Source organism: Egretta garzetta, unplaced genomic scaffold, assembly GCF_000687185.1.
Source record: "Egretta garzetta isolate BGI_Z169 unplaced genomic scaffold, ASM68718v1 scaffold415, whole genome shotgun sequence".
NCBI classification, from domain to species: Eukaryota; Metazoa; Chordata; class Aves; order Pelecaniformes; family Ardeidae; genus Egretta; species Egretta garzetta.
In genome coordinates, this window is record NW_009259686.1 from 2,061,177 (window position 1) to 2,079,696 (window position 18,520).

Sequence of the window (18,520 nt, forward strand, 5' to 3'; positions counted from 1 at the left end):
AATGGAAGAGTCCTAACACAGGAGACAACTTGATAGAATCTGTGCTGCCAAGAGCAAATCACATCAACCTTTTCCTTCCCCCTGTCGGATCAATTATTTTAAAATGAAAAGTTACTTTCCAATTAAACCAAACTCAGCCAAAATGTTTTAACACTCAAACCCCCTTACCTTCTACAGTTTTCAAAAATGAAAATATTTTTTTAAAACTAACCTGAAAAAAATATCAAAAAATTAAACGTACTTTTAACATGATTTAGCTGAGAGCAGACAGAAGTAATACAAGAAGGAAATGAGAGGAAAATGAAACTTTCAGGGAACTAGAAAGAGCCAAAATGAATGAGGAGCAGCTGTCAGTGGAGAGCATATGCATACGGTACCTACAGGATGTCTGTGAGCAAAGTAAAGCATCTCTGTGCTTTTTGGTGTTTTGGTGGGAGCAGGTGGAGCTGGTTGGTTGTATCTGGGGGCAGCAGGGAACGACAGGAGCCGTTAACCTGGGGCAGAGAGAATGGGCACTTTCAAGCCACCCAGAGGTAGCTGAAGTCTCTTGGTGGGGAGAGACCAGGAGGTCTTGTTTCCTCTCCTGGGAAGAGGCGGTTTTCTTTGCTGAAAATGCTGGAAGTGAGAATGAATTTGAGCCTGAACCTGTGGTCCTTCAGGTTTAAGGAGAATTTTTTTCAGAGTAAAAGTGCTACAATACCAGGTGACTGTGGTATGAAGGGCCATGGGTGTTCATTTCTTGCTGTCAGACTTGGATGGTAGGTATAGTCACACTCTGTGTTGAAGTGTTTTGGATGGAGTTATGCCTGGGGAAACACAGAGAGACTGCCAGTGCTGTTGCATATGCCAAAATACTGCTAAAGCACCCTTACTAACAGGAGGTTCTCAGTGAAGCACTGAGAGGCCTGACATCCAGCACATCCTCATCAGATTCCATGAGGGCTTTCACACACAACTGCTAACCTGGAGCTGTTTAAAACATAACTCAGCTGTTGAAGTGAGGCTGTAGCAGTCCTCCTTCAGTTGTGTTTAAACAAAACAGGAAGGCAGTTCTTCAAAAATGAGCAGAAAAGTCGCACAAGGGGGAAATGCTCAAGCTCATCTGCTGTGTCCAAATCGCTACCAAGCCTCAAGGGTGTGGTGAAAGACCAGATACTTTGTGCAACTTATGTGAGCTAGAGAAACACACATAGAGATGCAAAAATTTGTAGTTAATGTAATTGAAATGTTAGCAGTCTAATCGCAGAGTTATAATGTTGTTAATTCCCCTTTTCGTGACAGGGGGTCAAGTTGGAGGAGACACTCATCACAACCAATATTTATCAGAACGCTTTTTATTAGCCAAGCTATTATCATTAACAGAATGAGTCTGTTCTTATTAACAGCAGACAACAATTCACACGATGCATTTAGTTACTCATGCAGGTGTCTCGTACTCTCGTGCACTAACTCATAGCTGCCCAGCTGGAGCCACAGCTGGGAGGGCAACACTTTGTGCAGAAGCAGAAGGTTCTACTGCTATGCCTTTGGCTTCTACATGAATGGTCAGAAAGTTATGTTAGGGACCTCTTGTTTCCTTGATTGTGTGTATAATCCCACAGTCTTTGTCTCTGCATAAAATCGTAAGTCCTATGGTAAGGACCTAAGTTTAGGTGCAGATATTTTTATGTATCTACAGGCACTGGACTTAGTCTGAAGTCTCCCATTTTCCAGGGAGTCTTCTGACTGCTAATGTATTTGATAAGCATGCTAGACAGCAACAGTTTTGTTTTGGTTTGGTTTGTTTTTTTTTTAATTTTCTTTTGCAATCAGCCTTCAAACTTTTTCAGTTTACTTTTGCCAGTCCTTGAGTGCCTTCTATGCAAGACCAGATGGCAAGCCTGGCCATACTACAAAAAACGCAGTGCAAAATCAGCAGCAATATTTCCCTGTCATTTCTGATTGAGCTACACAGTAAAATGAATGCAGGACAGGCAGAAGGAAATGGTGATTACCTGCTGAGGGAGTAGCTGGAGGCAGTCTGGGTGTGGAATTGCTTACCTGGAAGTTTGTGCACGGGTGATGGACTAGAGCAGCTTGGGGTGTTACAACAGAGGTCTTTTTACCTTGGAAGATGTTGCTTCCTATGAGGTTTAAGAGGCTGGAGCAAATAAGGGCTTTAAGGGTGTCAGTGATTCCTAAAATACGATTTAGAGACCCAGGTCACCTTAAGGTCTAATGTTTTATGGCTATTTAGTCAAACTGCATTTAATTAAATCAATTAAACATAACAGGCAAGGTATTTTGCTCCCCCTTTGCAAAGGAGGAAATTAAAGGTTATCTTTACTTACTTTTCACCATGCTTAGCTGCATATGTGTAGAGCAGTATGAAAGAGCAATTAAGTTGTATAAAGTCTGCTGGGCTGAAGAGCTAATTAAAATTATTGTTGAAAAGAAACACTTCATCTGAATGGGCTCTTGCATTTTGAATAATAGATTACAGTTTTATACTGTTACTCATTTGCTCTTTCTAGGGCTTTACACACATTAATTTTCAAAAGATATTTGTCCATGTGTGTGTTTTAGTGTGTGCTGCTGTACTGAAAGAAGCAAAAGGAAATTGCTGAAGGTGATACAATGGGCACATCACAGGGCCTAGGGAAGTTCTTGAACCACAGCTGTCAGTGGGAATTTTGGCAGAAACTTCAGCTGGGCTGTAATTTCATCCTGGACTTTTGGAGTGGATTTAGCTTTTCCCCTGAAGTTTCACAGATTTAAAGTTGGTGTTCAGATGATCATCTGCTGCTGTTTGTAAAAGGTTTTAGATAAGCCAGAGCTCATATTACACAATAATCAGCTAATCCACGTTAGGTTACTGTGACAGCTATAGTAAGTCAGGATACGCTGAAGATTCCTATGTCTCATTACCTGATCATTTCATCCGTGGTAGACTAGCCTTGTTCTCTGTCTCAAGGAGGAGACAATGTCTCTTCTGTGGTTTGACTTTCGACTGAAAAGAGAAAAGGAGTTTAAGGAGAGGTTACACAACCCGGGCTGTGTTTTCGGATGGCCCCTCTCCCTGGCTGGGCGAGCAGCTTTCGCTGTGCTGCATGCGTTAGAGCTATATTTATCACGCAGGAATTACGGGCATGTGAATTTGCGCTCTGACCAAACCAGCTCATCAGTCAATGTGTTCCTATGGTATGATGCACACGCTTGTTATTTTGCTATTATTTATGCAGATATTTCCTTTTCTGTCCTTTACACAAATAAATAAACAGGCTCAAAAGGAAGTACTTGATATTTGAAGAGTGAGGCTTTCTCAGGGTGTTGTTTTATTAGCGAAATGACTTACATTAGCAAATCAGTGGAAGAAGTGGTAATGTGAACCAGCATATTAAATTTCACTTTAGCAATCTGTATTCCAGAAGGAAATCCTGGGAAGCAATCACTGACAATGGGATCTCAATTTAAATTACAAAATAGGCAGCATGCTGAATGTATATAGAGCATGCAAGAGATTAAATAGAAGAGTTCATTTGTCTTCATAAGGTAACCAAGACAATAAAAATGTGCTCTACAAGTTAGGACTGTAGGAGCTGTGGTAATGAAAACAATAATTAATATAATTTAAGTTACTATCCCCAGGGCAGTTATAAATTAATGGTATTAAATATGCAACAAACCTGTTTGTAAATTGATGACATAGGAAGTCATGGAAGTCATCTGGAATAAGTTTCTCCTTTTGAAGCTATTCGGCAATGTATTATGCAACAGCCTATAGCCCTCAATGGACATTCAAAGGTTATTTATATTAAACTCTGTCATTTACATTCTTCAAAGAACTAAGTAACATGAAAGGATGCAATTAAAAACAATCAATTATTTCATTGTGCATAAAGTTGATTACATAATATAACCCAGAATTCATTAGTATTAACTTGAATAGACGTCACATATGGTACTTTTCTGCCACCGTAACTCTATTGATTCAAACGAATTACAGCATCAGGGAATGCATGGCATTGAATTCTTTCTGCTGTTACTATTGGGTCTAGAGAAAAGATGATACTCTACAAGAAAGTTTCACTTATAAATTTATATTAAGGTTATTTTGCTATTATTTACCTCTACATGTCAGAGTGGCTTTTAATAGGTATAATTAAATGCTGAAAGTCCTTCCTGTTTATTTCTTTCAGTTCTTCAAGGATAAAAACATCAGCCAGAGATACAGTAAATGAGATGAATATATGAAAAAGGTGCAAAAATCTTTTCTCTACCTTACAAAACCCCCTCAAAACTTATGGTTCCTTCTGCTTCACATTGCCCAATTAAAACTTAAATTTTAAAATGTCGTAGTATTTTTACTTTTTTTTTGAAATCTGTAAAATGAAAGCAACCACTTAAAAGATGTTTCTAACCAAGAGTTTTTTTCTCTTTTGTTTTCCCCAGTGGAAACATTTGGGTTTTCTGACCACTCTTGTGATATTTGCTTGTTGTCTAGGTTTCTGTGTTGCAGCCTAGATTGCATGACCAGTTTTACCTGCTAGAAATTCCTGTTTCCCACTCACCATGAGTGAATCTAAGTGGAGCACATTCCTCCACACTGCCTCACACAATATCTGACAACTTAAAACTTTCTGAAATGCAGTAATTCTATTTGCTGGTTTATACTTTCTAAACTCCAGCAAAAAAAAAAAAAAAAAAAAACCAAAACAAAACACTAGGGGGATATAAATAATACCATGCTTTAATGGCACCTTCGACCCGAAAAAAAAATTCTGGCTTGCACAGCTCTATACATGTTTTCCAATCTTAGTTTTAGCTTGCAAGCAATTTTGATGGTTATTTTCACAATGTGTTTAGGCCAAATGCAACAAGGTTTTCTTCAAGTACTCTTTATTTTTTTCAACCAAAGCAATAAAATTGGAGGTGCAGGGTAAGACACAGTATAGAAGTAGGTGCTGGCAAGATCTCCCCATTCCTATGCAATGGTCTGAAGCCTCATAACTTCATTTTTTGTTTGTATTTCCTAGTTACAAATGTGCAGACAAAGCACTAGGACTTTAGCAATGTGAGCAGATATGATTGGAATTTTCTATTAATCTGTTTGTGTGGGGGCTTGCTATTTGCACATTTTTTCTTTCTCGCTTCCTTTTTCTTTTATAAGGAATATTTTGTGCTCTGACACAAGAATACTCACTGATACAAAACAACTGATGGCAAGTGTCAAACAAGAGCATGACAAGAGGGTGAGGTAGAGGGGGAAAATGTTAGTAAAGATGACCGAGGTAGCCAGAGTCACTAAGTGCGTTCCCTAGTTAGAAAGAGAAGATGAAAGCAGAGCCGCAGACCTGCAGGAAAGCAGAGGCCATCTCTAGCTGATTTCAGTGGAGACCTTGGTGCTGTGAAAGACTGTAATGGACAGTGTCAGCTGTACAGAAATCATTAATGCCAATACGATGGGTTCTCCTGCCTGTGTGCAGGTAATCCTGCTTCTTGAAGAGCACCTTTGGGTACAGCGGGAGCTCGGGTGGAGGCTGCATTGCCGGTTGCATTGTAAGGACTGGCGGCTGCTCCCTTATGAGTATGTCCTTGAGTACTGATGTTACTCTGCTGACTTATATCAGGAGCAAGGATTATGTTTAATGTGTGTTGTGAATGAGTGACTTTACACAGTTTTGATTTAGTAGCACTTTAAGATTTAGGTGTGCCTTTAAGGCAAATCACAGGATTGGATTGTGATATTTCAAAAGCACTCAATCATCAGTCGATTAACAAAGTGATTTGACAAAATTAGAAGAGCAACTTAGTTAGATATTTGAAAATGGCAAGGTTCACTCTATTACTGCATGGAAGAAGTACACAAAGGAAAATTAAGTTACACTCCAGTTGGAATGGTTCACAGAGAGACCGTGGATGCAGAGAATAAGGAGGATCCTCCCGTTGAGTTGTGAGATTCAGAGTAGACCCCCTTGCTTTCTAAACTCCTTCTCAGAGAGGAGTCTAGGTGAGGCTAGGTCCAGTCTTAGTCTCAGACTTGGTCAACAGTTTATGTCTAAGGATAAGGGGGAGAGGATGCACCACCACAATGTGCCAGCTATTAATATTTTAAAATTTTGTTGCTGCTTCAGGAAGAGCGATCATCAGACTCTGGTACCTTGGCTGCTGAGAGAAGGACAGAGCTATGTTGTTTCATCCTCGCACAAAATAACATCCAGAGCACTGTGACAGAACTGAACATTTAGGTGAAATTGCCTTCTCCTAGTCTCTCTTCTCTTCAGTGCATTCAGGCCCTATGTACACATTCCTAGCGAGAATGCAAGCTGGAGAGGGAGAAATGAGAAGACAGACACAGAATTAGTTGGTGTATGTGGCTGAATGGTACAAAGAAAATGGGAGAAAATCCTTTCCTTGAATCAGAATTCACACCAGATGTTCAGAATTCGCTGCATTTGCATTAGAAAATGTAGACAAGTTTTTCTTTCTTTTTGCAGAGCATAGGTTCTTCCAATTTGTTATAAGCTGTTAAGCAAATATTCTAGCAGCTATATTATGTCCAGATACAATGGTATAAATGCATTGTTGTTCTACTAAAGTAAACAAAGATATTGAAATTAATTGAATGTGGTTTTCTGTTTCTGATATGGGAAATGGAAAGAATAATAAATTATTGAACAAATATTTTCCTGTGTGCTGTGCCACTCTATTAGAATATATAGGATATTGATGGCTATAATCAAGGTGGTATTCTGTCTGTTAAAGATGACCTTAATATACAATGACCTATTAAAAACCCCAACGACCAGGATAGTTAATAATAGACTTGCAAATTATGTAGATAGAATAATTAATGTTATTTCAACTCTGACAAAAATAATTTCTATTTGGACAAAAAAGTTGAACTAATTTTGTGTTTTGCAGACCACTTCTCAAGAATCTGGAACCAAACCACTGACCTTCACGTTCATACCATCCATTGGAAGACTTCCAACTCATTTTGATGTTGTAGATGTCTCTAAGTTCCTTGTGACAATTCCAGATGAACCAAAGGATCTGAGCAATCAAGAAATTAATAAGGTAGATTTTTGTTTGCACTATTTTTTCCACTCTTTCAAAAGATACAGAACATTTTATCCTGAACATCGCTGAACTGAAGTTCTTTCCCTTGAACTGTTTCTTGGCTTATGCTTCATTTTAATTACCAAGCCTACCAGAGGTGCAGAATCATTGTGCAAGAGAAGGCTGATATCTGCTCAACAGACTGTTTTGCCTTTGGCAGAGTTTATAGTGAAAGCAAATCCTTGCCCGTCTCAATACTGTCCTCTGTCAGTCATGCAAGGGCTATATTCTTGGCAGACAAGGGGGGATTCCTTCCTGATCTTCATGGGAACAAGGGTGGTGTGTGAGTAGTGTTATCACATGGGAGTTGATCAAGAGTTGGTCACTGGATCCTGGTTTCAGCAAACGCCAGTGCTGTGGCTTCCAGCAAAGGTGCCAACCCCTTTCATAGATGCATACTAATGCATCAGAGTGAAAGCTGGCTTTTTGGTTTTGAAAGCTTGTCCCCACGATTTCCTCTGAGGGTGAAGCCAGCAGCACAACATTCCTTGTTCTCCTGCCTTTAGCCAGCCCATAGCGTTTGTTATTCCTTTCCTATAGCGTTTGTTATTCCTTTCCTGCCTCACAACACTTAACAGCCTCTTATTTTATTCCATGCTTGAGAGGAAACCGGAACCCTCAGATTAATACTAATGCTTATGGTGATTCTGCTCTTGTGTAACAGCTCCTTCCCTGGGACATTGCTGGGGCTGCAGTTCTTGGTGCTAATAAACTTTTCACAGGAGGTCACAGTCCTCTGATCTTAACATGATCCAGCATTTTCAGTGGCCTATCTGACTAAAAAGGGGTTGGTCTGGGCAGAGAATGGACATGTTTGAAGAGACATGCACTGGAATATTACCCTCAGGACGTTTAGCTCATGAGTTACATTTCCAGCCACTCAGTATTGGGTTTGCTCTAAGTAGTGCTATGAGTAAGGCAGAATCAAGTATTCTTGACCTCTGTCTCCCCGTGTTTCTCTGCAGGCAGAGAAAACTTTCCTGGCAGGTGACGCAGTGCTGAGGCCTTCATAGCACTGATCATTCCCTTTTCTAAAATGCCTAGAACCTGAACAATATTAAAAAACCCCAACCAACACCAGGTAATGAAACTAACACCTCTGAAGTCATACTGGTGGTATCCCCCTTCACAATCCAATATTTTTTTGAAGAACTGAGCTCCAGGGACTCATGGAACTGCCAGTAGAAATTTGTCATTACTGTATTCCTCAAGCAGGATTCAAATATGAGCCCCATCTACAGGCTTTCACTTGCAGTACACAATATTTCTATTCTTTTACCTGATTCCTCCTTCAAGAGAAATATGATTTACCATAGCAGTTTCAACATTGAATGATTTGGTTATGTGCATGTCATATGCCCAGCTTGCACTACTCCTGCTCTCATCCCAAGTGTGCTTGAGAAGTTACATACTGGAGGTGGAAATTGCAGAAAATATGAAGAACAACTGTGGTCTGTGCTGAGAAGCTTGTACATACAGTAAAGCTCTCTGACCTCAGATTCTTTGTCTGCTCTTTTCAGAGAATCCCCTGGCTTAAAGGCCTTTGTTTCTTCATTAATATGTATAGGTTTTGTCCCAGATTCGTCTGTCAGACTCCTCTGAGGAGCATTGTCTGCTCCCGTGGATCCTGCGCTCGGGATGCCTTCCCATCGTGTCTGGCGTAGTCTGGTCTGACAGCTCATTCGGCTTGACTGCACCCTCCTTTTCGGTTCCCGCGCCAGCCGCAGGCTCGGGCCATCGCTGTGCTTGGAGTGCCCTGTTGCTCTGCGAGTTGCTGGGAAGGAAGCTCCCCCAGCATCAGCTGGGGGGCTGGAAGCGGGGGGCTCCCTGGGGAACTGGTTTCTGCTGGGTGTTCATGCCCAAATTCTTCATTCTCCCTCTGCACTTCCTGTAGTGCAGCGCCAAAATTACTTCTCATTTTGGGGAACACAAATAAAACGCAGCTAATTGGCGTATTTTTCCTTGTATCTTTTGCAGCCTAACGCAATCTCTGATGAGTTGGCCTTAAAGAGCGGGGCCAGGCAAGACTGTGTGTCTGCCATCTGTACAGACAGCAACCGAACGGCTTTCCAGTCCCTAGGGTGTAACTCAAGCAAAGGAGAAATGCAGGAGAATGACCTTTTTAAGGCTGAGTTTATCCTGATTACGGACTCCGGTGATGAAGATGAAGTAGCTGCTGCCTCGAACAACGTTCATCTGCCTTCCAATGGCTATGGTCCCATCAGTGCTCAGCTGCTGGCCACGTCCCACGTTTCCCCTGGCATGGGGGCAGGGAAACCTCCTGGCGATGGGCACGTTCCAGGTGCTGCACTTTCCCATAGCACTGCTGATCCGCAAAAACATCAGGTAACCTGCTCTCTAGCTAACCTTCTCAATTTCTAAACCTTTCAGGACATGGACACTGCGTCAGTTTGTAAAGCAGCTTGGCCAATTTGTTCTTTAATCAGCATTTTTGTTGGCCACCACTCCCGTAACATTTGGTCTTGAAGGAGTTGTCCCAACCCTTCTGACTTACTGCTTCTGCCTATGGCTCTCATGTATAAATGGAGCAGGTAATGCAGATCTATTGCTCTTCCTTTAGGAGCAGGTCATCATGACAGCAAGTTAATCAGAAGGTGTTAGATACCTAGCTAGTCTAGATTGGCTAAGGTTGTTGAAATCAATGGAGCCCATAGATCATTTGAATTATTAGCATCAGACTTCCCAAGCCTATTTTTTCCTCAGCACCTGCTGCAGCCCTTCATGCTAGAGAAAGAGGCTGTAAAAATCCTATTATTCTGACTGCTACTTAGCACTGACTTTGCACAGGTGAAACAAACTAATGAAATTGAAAGGTCCATTTTATGGTGATCTTTGTAGGGCACATTTATTGATTTATTGAAATTTGATATTGCCAGTGGGAGAATTAAAAAAAGAGGGTCTTTGAAATGTTTCATTTTCAAAACACATCAATCCAATTTAGTACGTGAAAAGTTAATATCTCTCATCTTGGAAAGAGCACTGATAGTTCTCAAGGATGTATATGCAGTGGAAAACTCTACCTTTAGTAAAATAGCAACATCCTTCTCACATAGAATAAATTCAGACATTTTCTTTGACCTCAACGAGGTTTCCATCAGTTGAAAATGCCATTCTTCACCAATAATTTTAAAATAAATTGAGCATGGCTACTTTGTCTCTGAAAATGAATAGAACTTCCTATCTCATGTTGAAATACTTGTGCTACTCAATTTTTCATCAAATTCAGTGTCAATTTTTGATTGAGGAAATTGTGAATAAGAAATCCAAACTGGTTTGGGATTTACAGCGTTATGAAATATTCATTTATTCTGAGAAACTCCCAGTGAAGTCAGTGAGAATTTTACCTGAGGAAGGTGTAAAGGCATAGAACAATCTATGTAGGGGAAGCGGCTTGGAAAAGAATAATTGTCCTAGGGAAATACAAATTTACTTTGGCAATGTTCAGTAGCAGATTCTGCCGGGCTTGCTTGGGTGGTTTCTTTAAAAGCTATTACAAAAATTGAGTGGATTTTTTGTAAGACTATGTGGAAAAATTCATGTGCTGTAGCTTTCCTAAGCTTTTGATGACTTGACAAGTAAACAGAGATGTGCCTGGTAAAGTAACAGAAAATACAGATTGCACAGAAGAAGGAATTAAAGCCTAACTTTGCTGGCTATTCACCTGAATGTGAAGAGAGATAGCATGTAGTAATGCATATTTCATCATTATTCTTAAATCACAGTTTTTTTGAGACCGTAAGTACTTCCTCAGTCTTAATCTTCTAAATATCAAAAGATGTCGCTCTCTCTTCATAAGAAGAAGATGTTTTTTACTAAGCTGCTTTTCACTGATGTTCTCATTTTTCTTCAGTGTTTCCTTGGGCATCAGTCTTTCTGGCTTACTACCTAATGAAGTATCATCAGTTCAGAAATGAAGGAAAACTACAAAAGGATTAAACAGATGCATTATTTATCTGTTGGTAGATTTTCTATGTACAAAGGATTCCATATAGGGGCTACCTTGTCAGATCTAGGGTTATAATGGCAGTATCGTGTCCCACTTAAGAGATACTACATATCACGTTATGTTCATTTAAAGTCATAATTAGACTATGGTTTCCTATCAGAGATGAGAAAAACAAGAACCAGCATTGGGGACTATTGTGTTGTATAGAGGATCACGGTAACTGAACCAGAGGGCTCCTACAGCTTCATCAATTTCTGACTTTGTTTAAATGAAAGAAAAAAAAATGAAACACATCATTGAAAAAATGGAAACTTCTGTTGTTCTTTGGGGTCCTGACTGATGGTGGACAATGCTATGTCATATTCAAAGTCTGAAAAAAATAATCAAGTTAAAAGAAAAATATCAGTTATTCTGGTCTTCTGGTCATATTTGGAATTCTTTGGTGGTACTTTACTGTTTATATATTGTGGGGGATTTTTATGTTAAAGAGAGCCTAGTAATGCAAGAGAGAGGCAGACTGACTCCTGCCCTTGGGAGCGCACGCTTTGGGGTGAAGGGGGATATGTCTGCTCCCCTGCATGCCAGGACATTAACTCAGCTTGGAGAAACTTTTTGACTCACTGTGGGGGATCAATAGAATTACAGAATCACAGAATCACAGAATGGTTTGGGTTGGAAGGGTCTCCTAGAGGTCATCTAGCCCAACCCCCCCTGCAGTGAGCCAGAAGTCTTTTTTAGCTAGTCCAAGTCACTTGGCATTCCTCTATCCAGTGCATGTCATCTTTTCCAGACAACTCAGTCAAGAGTCGCTACAAAATCCTGCCATTGCTAGGAAGAATGCACCTTCCTTGCTGGGAGAAACCAGACTGTTCTGAATGGCATCTATATTAATTAGGTCTCAGCTCACAGGCTGATTTACTGTGCTTTTTCCAGAGACTTTGTCAAGTTTTCCACAGTCTCCAGTGCTTTCTGGCTTTCCAGTTGCAGGCTGTGGTAGGGAATTTACTTCATTTTTCCTATCCATTATAAAATTCTACTGAAATCAAAGCATGGTTAACTAGCTCCAAGACCAGGTCTACATCAAGCCACATCCCCTCTCAGATATGATTTCTACATTTTGGGCTCTCCATTTGTCAAAAATTCCCTTTGACCAGCACCACTCTCAGGGCCTTGCTGGTATAAGTAATCACTTTTTTTGTGCCCTTCCAAAACAATGTGATCTTACCAGAAAGACCACTTTTCTTGTGTCCAGCTCATCTCTGCCATTTCAAACGTGCTGAAGGTCTCCTGGGCAAGGCTCAATACTAAGGTTATGAATGCTTTGATATTTCTGGGATCATCATCTATGAGGCAACAAGATCTTTTTCAAGTACCTTGATCCCTTTGTGCCAAGGTAACCTTGCCACCTCTTCCAACTTCCTTTATATGCTTTTGGGAAATGTGTATCTGAGCCATTCCTGAGAAAAGAAAAAGGCTTACAGTGAAATCACAGACCAAAGGAACACAAATCTACTTCTGTCACTCACTTCCTCTGCAGTAATCCAGCACAACTACAGAAGCTTTTTAAATCAGTAGAGAAACAGAACAGAAAAAAACTGCAAAACAAATGCCATTGATCAATGGAAGTTATTATGTCTCATCTACTGGCACTGGTGAGGATGTACCTGTAAAACCATGCTCAGTTTTGTGGCCTCTCACCCCCAAATTCAAGAGAGATGTGAAGAAGGGAATGGGGATCCAGCACAGAGCTATAAAGGTGGGCAGGGCACGTGTGAGCTGAGGCTGAGGGAGCTGGCTTTGTTGTCTCCAGCAAAGAAGCAGTCAAGGAGGTATCTAGAAATAGCCCACAACTACTTGAAGGCCAGTTACAGAGACAACAGAGACAAACTCTTCTCTGCAGTGGCAGGTGAGAGAGCAATGGCTTCAGATTGAAGCATGGGAGGTCCCAGCTCGACATCTGGTGAAGCTTCCTCACTGGCAGCTGGTGCAGCACTGACGCAGGCAGCCCAGGGGCTTTAGAGACTTGGTGAGACACAGCCACAGTTGACCTGACCCACTGGTGTTGGTGAGAGCCCTGCTTTGAGTAGCAGGCTGGACTAGATGACCTCAAGGAGTCACTTCCAACCAACTTTGATATGATTCTCTGATGTTGTAGATTAGAGGGTGGTAATCTATAGATGTAGTTAACACTGTAATACAATAACAAAATCTTTTCAGAAGACTTGAATAGTGGCTCAATGAGCTCAGCACGTTCAGCGGTGTTCAAACTGGAAGACAACTATGGCAAAATGTCTTTATCATTCTTGCAGGAGCATATTTATCATCTGTTACCATGAACATTTTCCTAGCTGCTTATAAATGTTTCTTATTAAGTTTTAACTAGTTAGAAGTCATTGCGTATCCTGCTATTTCATTATGGAGTTTCATATTGGTAAATTATTCTCAATTTCCAATATATTTTCTCATTCTTAATTAACAGCTTTTTCAACAATAGCAAACATTTTTTAATCCAATAGAATATATGGTATAATGGTATCATGGACATTCATTTTTATAGAATCATAGAATCATAGAATCATAGAATGTTTAGGGTTGGAAGGGACCACTAGTGGTCATCTAGTCCAACCCCCCTGCAGTGAGCAGGGACACTGCTAACTAGATCAGATTGCTCAGAGCCCCATCCAACCTGGCCTTGAATGTTTCCAGGGATGGGGCCTCCACTACCTCTCTGGGCAACCTGTTCCAGTGTTTTACCACCCTCATTGTAAAAAATTTCTTCCTTACCTCTAGCCTGAACCTACCCTGTTCTAGTTTAAAACCATTTCCCCTTGTCCTAACACAGCTGGCCCTACTAAAAAGACGTTCCCCATCTTTCCTATAGGCCCCCTTTAGGTACTGGAAGGCCGCAATCAGGTCTCCCCGTAGCCTCCTTTTCTCCAGACTGAACAAGCCCAACTCTCTCAGCCTGTCCTCATAGGAGAGGTGCTCCAGCCCTCGGATCATTTTTGTAGCCCTCCTCTGGACCCGTTCCAACAGTTCCATGTCCTTCTTGTGCTGAGGGCTCCAGAGCTGGACGCAGTACTCCAGGTGAGGTCTCACCAGAGCTGAGTAGAGGGGCAGAATCACCTCCCTCGACCTGCTGGCCACCCCCAGGTCCCTCTCGGCAGGGCTGCTCTCGATCCTTTCTTCCCCCAAAAATATACTCTAGTGTTTGCACTGTATATGTCCATTGGCTTTCCATTTTGAAATGGGACACCTTAACACACATATAAAATAAAGTGAGGTTAGTGTGGTTGTAAAGGCATTCTGATGGGTGGTGGTTTTTTCTATAAATCAAGGCTTTTCTGAAAGTATCTGATCCAGAAAATATCTTCAGTTTACAAGGCTTACTATTTGTCTGGTGTCATTTAGCAGGAGGTGCTCTCATGTTTTAAGTTATAGGGGCTAATAGGGTTCTGCTGTGCGTATTTAGCCCATATTTAGCATTTTAAGTACAGTTTAACCTTTTAAAGCCTGTACGTCTTGCTCTCCTGTCACAGCTTCTTCCAGCACGTGCTTTCACATGAAAATTATATGTTTTGTACTTTTTTTTGTTTTGTGATGTATCAATATTATACGATATAATAATTCCTCTCTCTTATGGGCAAGATATTTGTATTGAAAAATAGAATTCATAAGCTGAGCTGAAGCCATGCACAAGTTGTGTATGTAGAAACTGGATGTGATAATTGTCTTTTATGGAATTGCTTTATCTTTTCAGGGTATCAGCCAATAGATAAATAGGTGTTCTTATAAATATATGAAGTTTGTAGGGATTAGAGTCAATTTCCCTGCTTTCAAATTGCTCAGTCAAAAGTTAGGTGATAATTTGTAGCCTTTTGGTTTTACAGTTGACTTAGCTCACTATTTCATACAGATATGTTTTATTCATACTGTGTATATCCCAGTTTTTAATTTCAGCATTATAATAACTTGGAAGATTTTGAGCGAATTTCTTTCTTTAGAAGCATAAAACTGGATAAAAAGTTGATAATATACTTGTATGCTCTAATTACTTTTGACAAATCCTAATTAGAATAGACCTAAGAAAAAAGGCTTTCATGAAAGAGCTCATTACTGTTTTATTACTGTATTGTAAGACACTGGAGAAGGGGATAAGGACTCTCATATGCCTGCAAACTGTCAAACGCACTGCTCTGTGAATGACAAGAAAAGTGAAAAACAAACTGGATGTCTGATTTAAGTAGTTCTGAGCAAATTTCTTGTTCTGATATCACAGTGCTGCAGAAGGTGTTGTTTACTGAATGTGAAAATGAGTCCTTGACTTGAATCTCATTTACAGAAGGGCTACTTTCCACTGAACTGGTAAAGTGAGATCGAACAATATTGCAATTTTCTCACATTCCGTTGTGTTTGTACAACGTGAATAACATCACATGATTCTGGACATTGATGGCACAGCTGTCTTGGGTTTTACCTAAAATGAAAAATACAGTAGCCTTGAACCTTGTTTATGTCAACAAAACTGAGGTCTCATAAAAATAAAGTAACACATAACTTGTCTGCACTCAGTCACCTCCCCTGAGAGCCATATCTGTCAGGCTGTATCCCCGAGTTTGAGACAGCCCTCTGCTTTTAACCCACAGAGCAGTACTAATGGGAACACTATATGCATGACTACAGGGCTGAAATGTGGGGTGCTTATCAGTTCCACAGGTTCCACCTATATTAACATTTCTGTTTTTCTTTTTTCTCCAGTTAATTTCTACTCTTTCCACCTCTGATCATCTTTCCTCTAAACCACCTGCTGTCCGCTTAATTTCTCCAACTAATCAGAAAGTAGTATGTGGTGCCATGGTTAACCTGAACCAAGCCTCTTCGCTGGAAGACTCCCGTAACAACTGGCAGTCAGCAACTGGGTTTTCTAAGCAAGATTCATCTCTCTACTTTCAGTCTGCTTCCCATAGGTCACCCCCCTCCATGTCTAAATTATCTTCTTCTGCATCGAATAGTTGTTACTCCACTCCTCGATTGTATGAGAACCTGCAAAACCCAAGTCTCTATACCCCTGTCTGTGTTTGCAAATTGGGAGACTTTACCACATCCTCCATGCCAGCAAAGAGCCCAAGTCTTTCCCCCGATTCTCCATATTCAGCTGAAATTCAAGGATCTTCAGCTCAGCCTTTATCCCCCAGTTCTTCCAAAAGATTAAATGCCTTATCTCCTGTCCCTGTACATATAAGAACACATTCATTGTCTCCTAGCCCTAAACCTTTGTACCCACCCTCTCTTTTTGGCTCCTCTTCAACCATATGTAGTATAAATGAGCCTTGCACACAAATGTCATCTAGAGGGAATTTAGCAAAGTCAGGAGTCAGATCCCCTCTGCCAACCAGACTGACCCTCTTAACTGCTATTTTGAGATCAGGCTCTTCTCAGCGGAGACCGCTTTCCCCTGCTTCTTGTCCCACGTTTTCTCCTAGCTCCCTTGGTTCATCAACACTTGCAATAGATCAAAAGTCCAAAACAACTCCCCCAACCCCCAAGAAATCTGTTTCAAGCCCTCCTATAAGGCCAGATTCTCCCAGAAGAGAGGAATATTGGCTTTCAGGGTGGGCTCAGCATCAGCCTTTACCCTCCAAGCCTCATCCCACCCCTAGGGCGAGGTCCCTTTCTCCTAACAAGCACCTTCCAGTTGGAATGCTTTCTCCAGACTCCCAAAGTCCTCTGTCATCCCCCGTCTCCTCCCATAGAAAATCAGTTATCTCTCCAGGTTTTCAGTCTACACTGCCTCCTCCTTGTGCCCCTGCACCCTCTTCTCTTGCACACCCTATCTCTCCTTCTCCAGAAGGGCTGCCGTATGCTGCCTCCAGGTCCCGAGCACCTCAGAAGTCTCAGAGAGTACACACTTACTCACCCATCTTTACCTGCCGATCATATCCTTTGCTTTCTTCTACCAGTCTTAGCGGCGTATTCTCCCCCATGCTAGAAAAACACTCATCTCCTTCCCCAAGTCTTTTGCATTCAGCTTCCAGTTCTAAATCAGATTCATCCCAAACATCTGTTCAGGAGATGAGCGTCTCCTCTCCTACCCCTCCAACTATCTCAAAGCAGTGGTCTCCCTCAAGGCCTTATTCTACTCCACCATTTCCACAAACCAGTAATGTTAATTCCCATCCACTGCAGCTTAATTCTTCATTGGTGCGCACAAATTATAGGTCTAATTCCTCCTCTACAAGACCTGAGCAATCTGCCACCTCACTGGTGCTAAAGTGCAGATCTCCCGTCTCAGACAAGTCACCAGGCACACTGCCTTCAAGACCCAGAGAGCTGACTTCACCACAATCTTTTTCCCTGCCTCCTGACCATGAGAACATCAAACCCAAGGTACTCTTGGTGCATGCTTATTTTCTATTAGTTCTTTGTCCCTGTAGGAAAAATCACATCTGTGTTGCACAATGCTAGTAAAATAAATGAGCTGTAGAAAAAATGTTTAAAAAGGAACTGGTTTTGTACCGATAACAAAGATAGCAAAGACTAAATCTTAGCATGTCAGTATGCGTTCTGTGTTATAGGGGAAGATACTGCGGGAATCCTTTAGCATAAAAATAAAATATTTTATTCATGAGTGGGAGGACATACCACTGAAGATGGATGTGTATCCAGTGGCTCTGGTATACCTTTGGTTCACTTATTTTTGAAGCTCACTTAAAACACTGGTGTGTCAAAAATAAACCATAAAACATGCTCTATACACCCCATGCTAACGTAAATCCACATTTATTCCCACTGCAAGTAATAGAAGTATGGTGATCTTAGGTGCAGGGCTGAGCTAGAAGTGGATTAATCTGACTGATGTGAACCGGCTGTTCCAGTGACCACTGTTTCCCAAGCACCCCATCCCGCCTGCCCTCCCCGCTCCCCAGGAGGCTGTACTCACCCCAGCCATTCTGTGCCTCCCTGGGACCAGCCCAGAGGCACGGTTGAGCTCAGCCTGGGCAAGGACTGTGGGGCCAAGAGCCAGAGAGGGAAGACAAGGACAGTTTCCTGCTTCTTCCCTTTCTTTTCTACTTCTCTCATCTTGTTGTGCTAGACAGAGGGCGAGGGGAAAAAAAGCCACGCTTCCTGCAGCATGGGCTACTGCAAATGCGAAAGTCTCACACTCGACGGATCAGCCACGCTCCCCTGCTGTTTGTCATCCACCCAAAGGCAGAAGAGTCCCAGCAGAGTGAGAATAAGCAATGATGGCAGTTGCTGCAGGAGGGCTTGGGTACCACTCACACTTTAAACCTAAAGATAATTCCCAAGGATGGAAAGGGGAAGGAAAGGAAAGGTGATCAAAAACCATGCAGCAAGTAGGTGAAAACAAAAGGAACTTCTATGCAAAGGGGAAGAGCTGGTGGCAGAAGACATCAGAGCTGCCGGAGGCTTTCCAGCCTCTTTTATCTTATC

General features: G+C 41.5%; 1 protein-coding gene across 1 annotated transcript in view; it reads left to right on the forward strand.

Annotated features, from left to right (window-relative positions):
• LOC104126242 (muscular LMNA interacting protein) overlaps window positions 1-18,520 on the forward strand; it is a 138,641-nt gene that overhangs the window by 64,045 nt on the left and 56,076 nt on the right. The window contains exons 4-6 of the mRNA XM_035894173.1: window positions 6,904-7,059; window positions 9,079-9,447; window positions 15,827-17,455. Of these exons, the coding sequence (XP_035750066.1) occupies window positions 6,904-7,059; window positions 9,079-9,447; window positions 15,827-17,455 (2,154 nt within the window). The remainder of the gene's footprint in view (window positions 1-6,903; window positions 7,060-9,078; window positions 9,448-15,826; window positions 17,456-18,520) is intronic.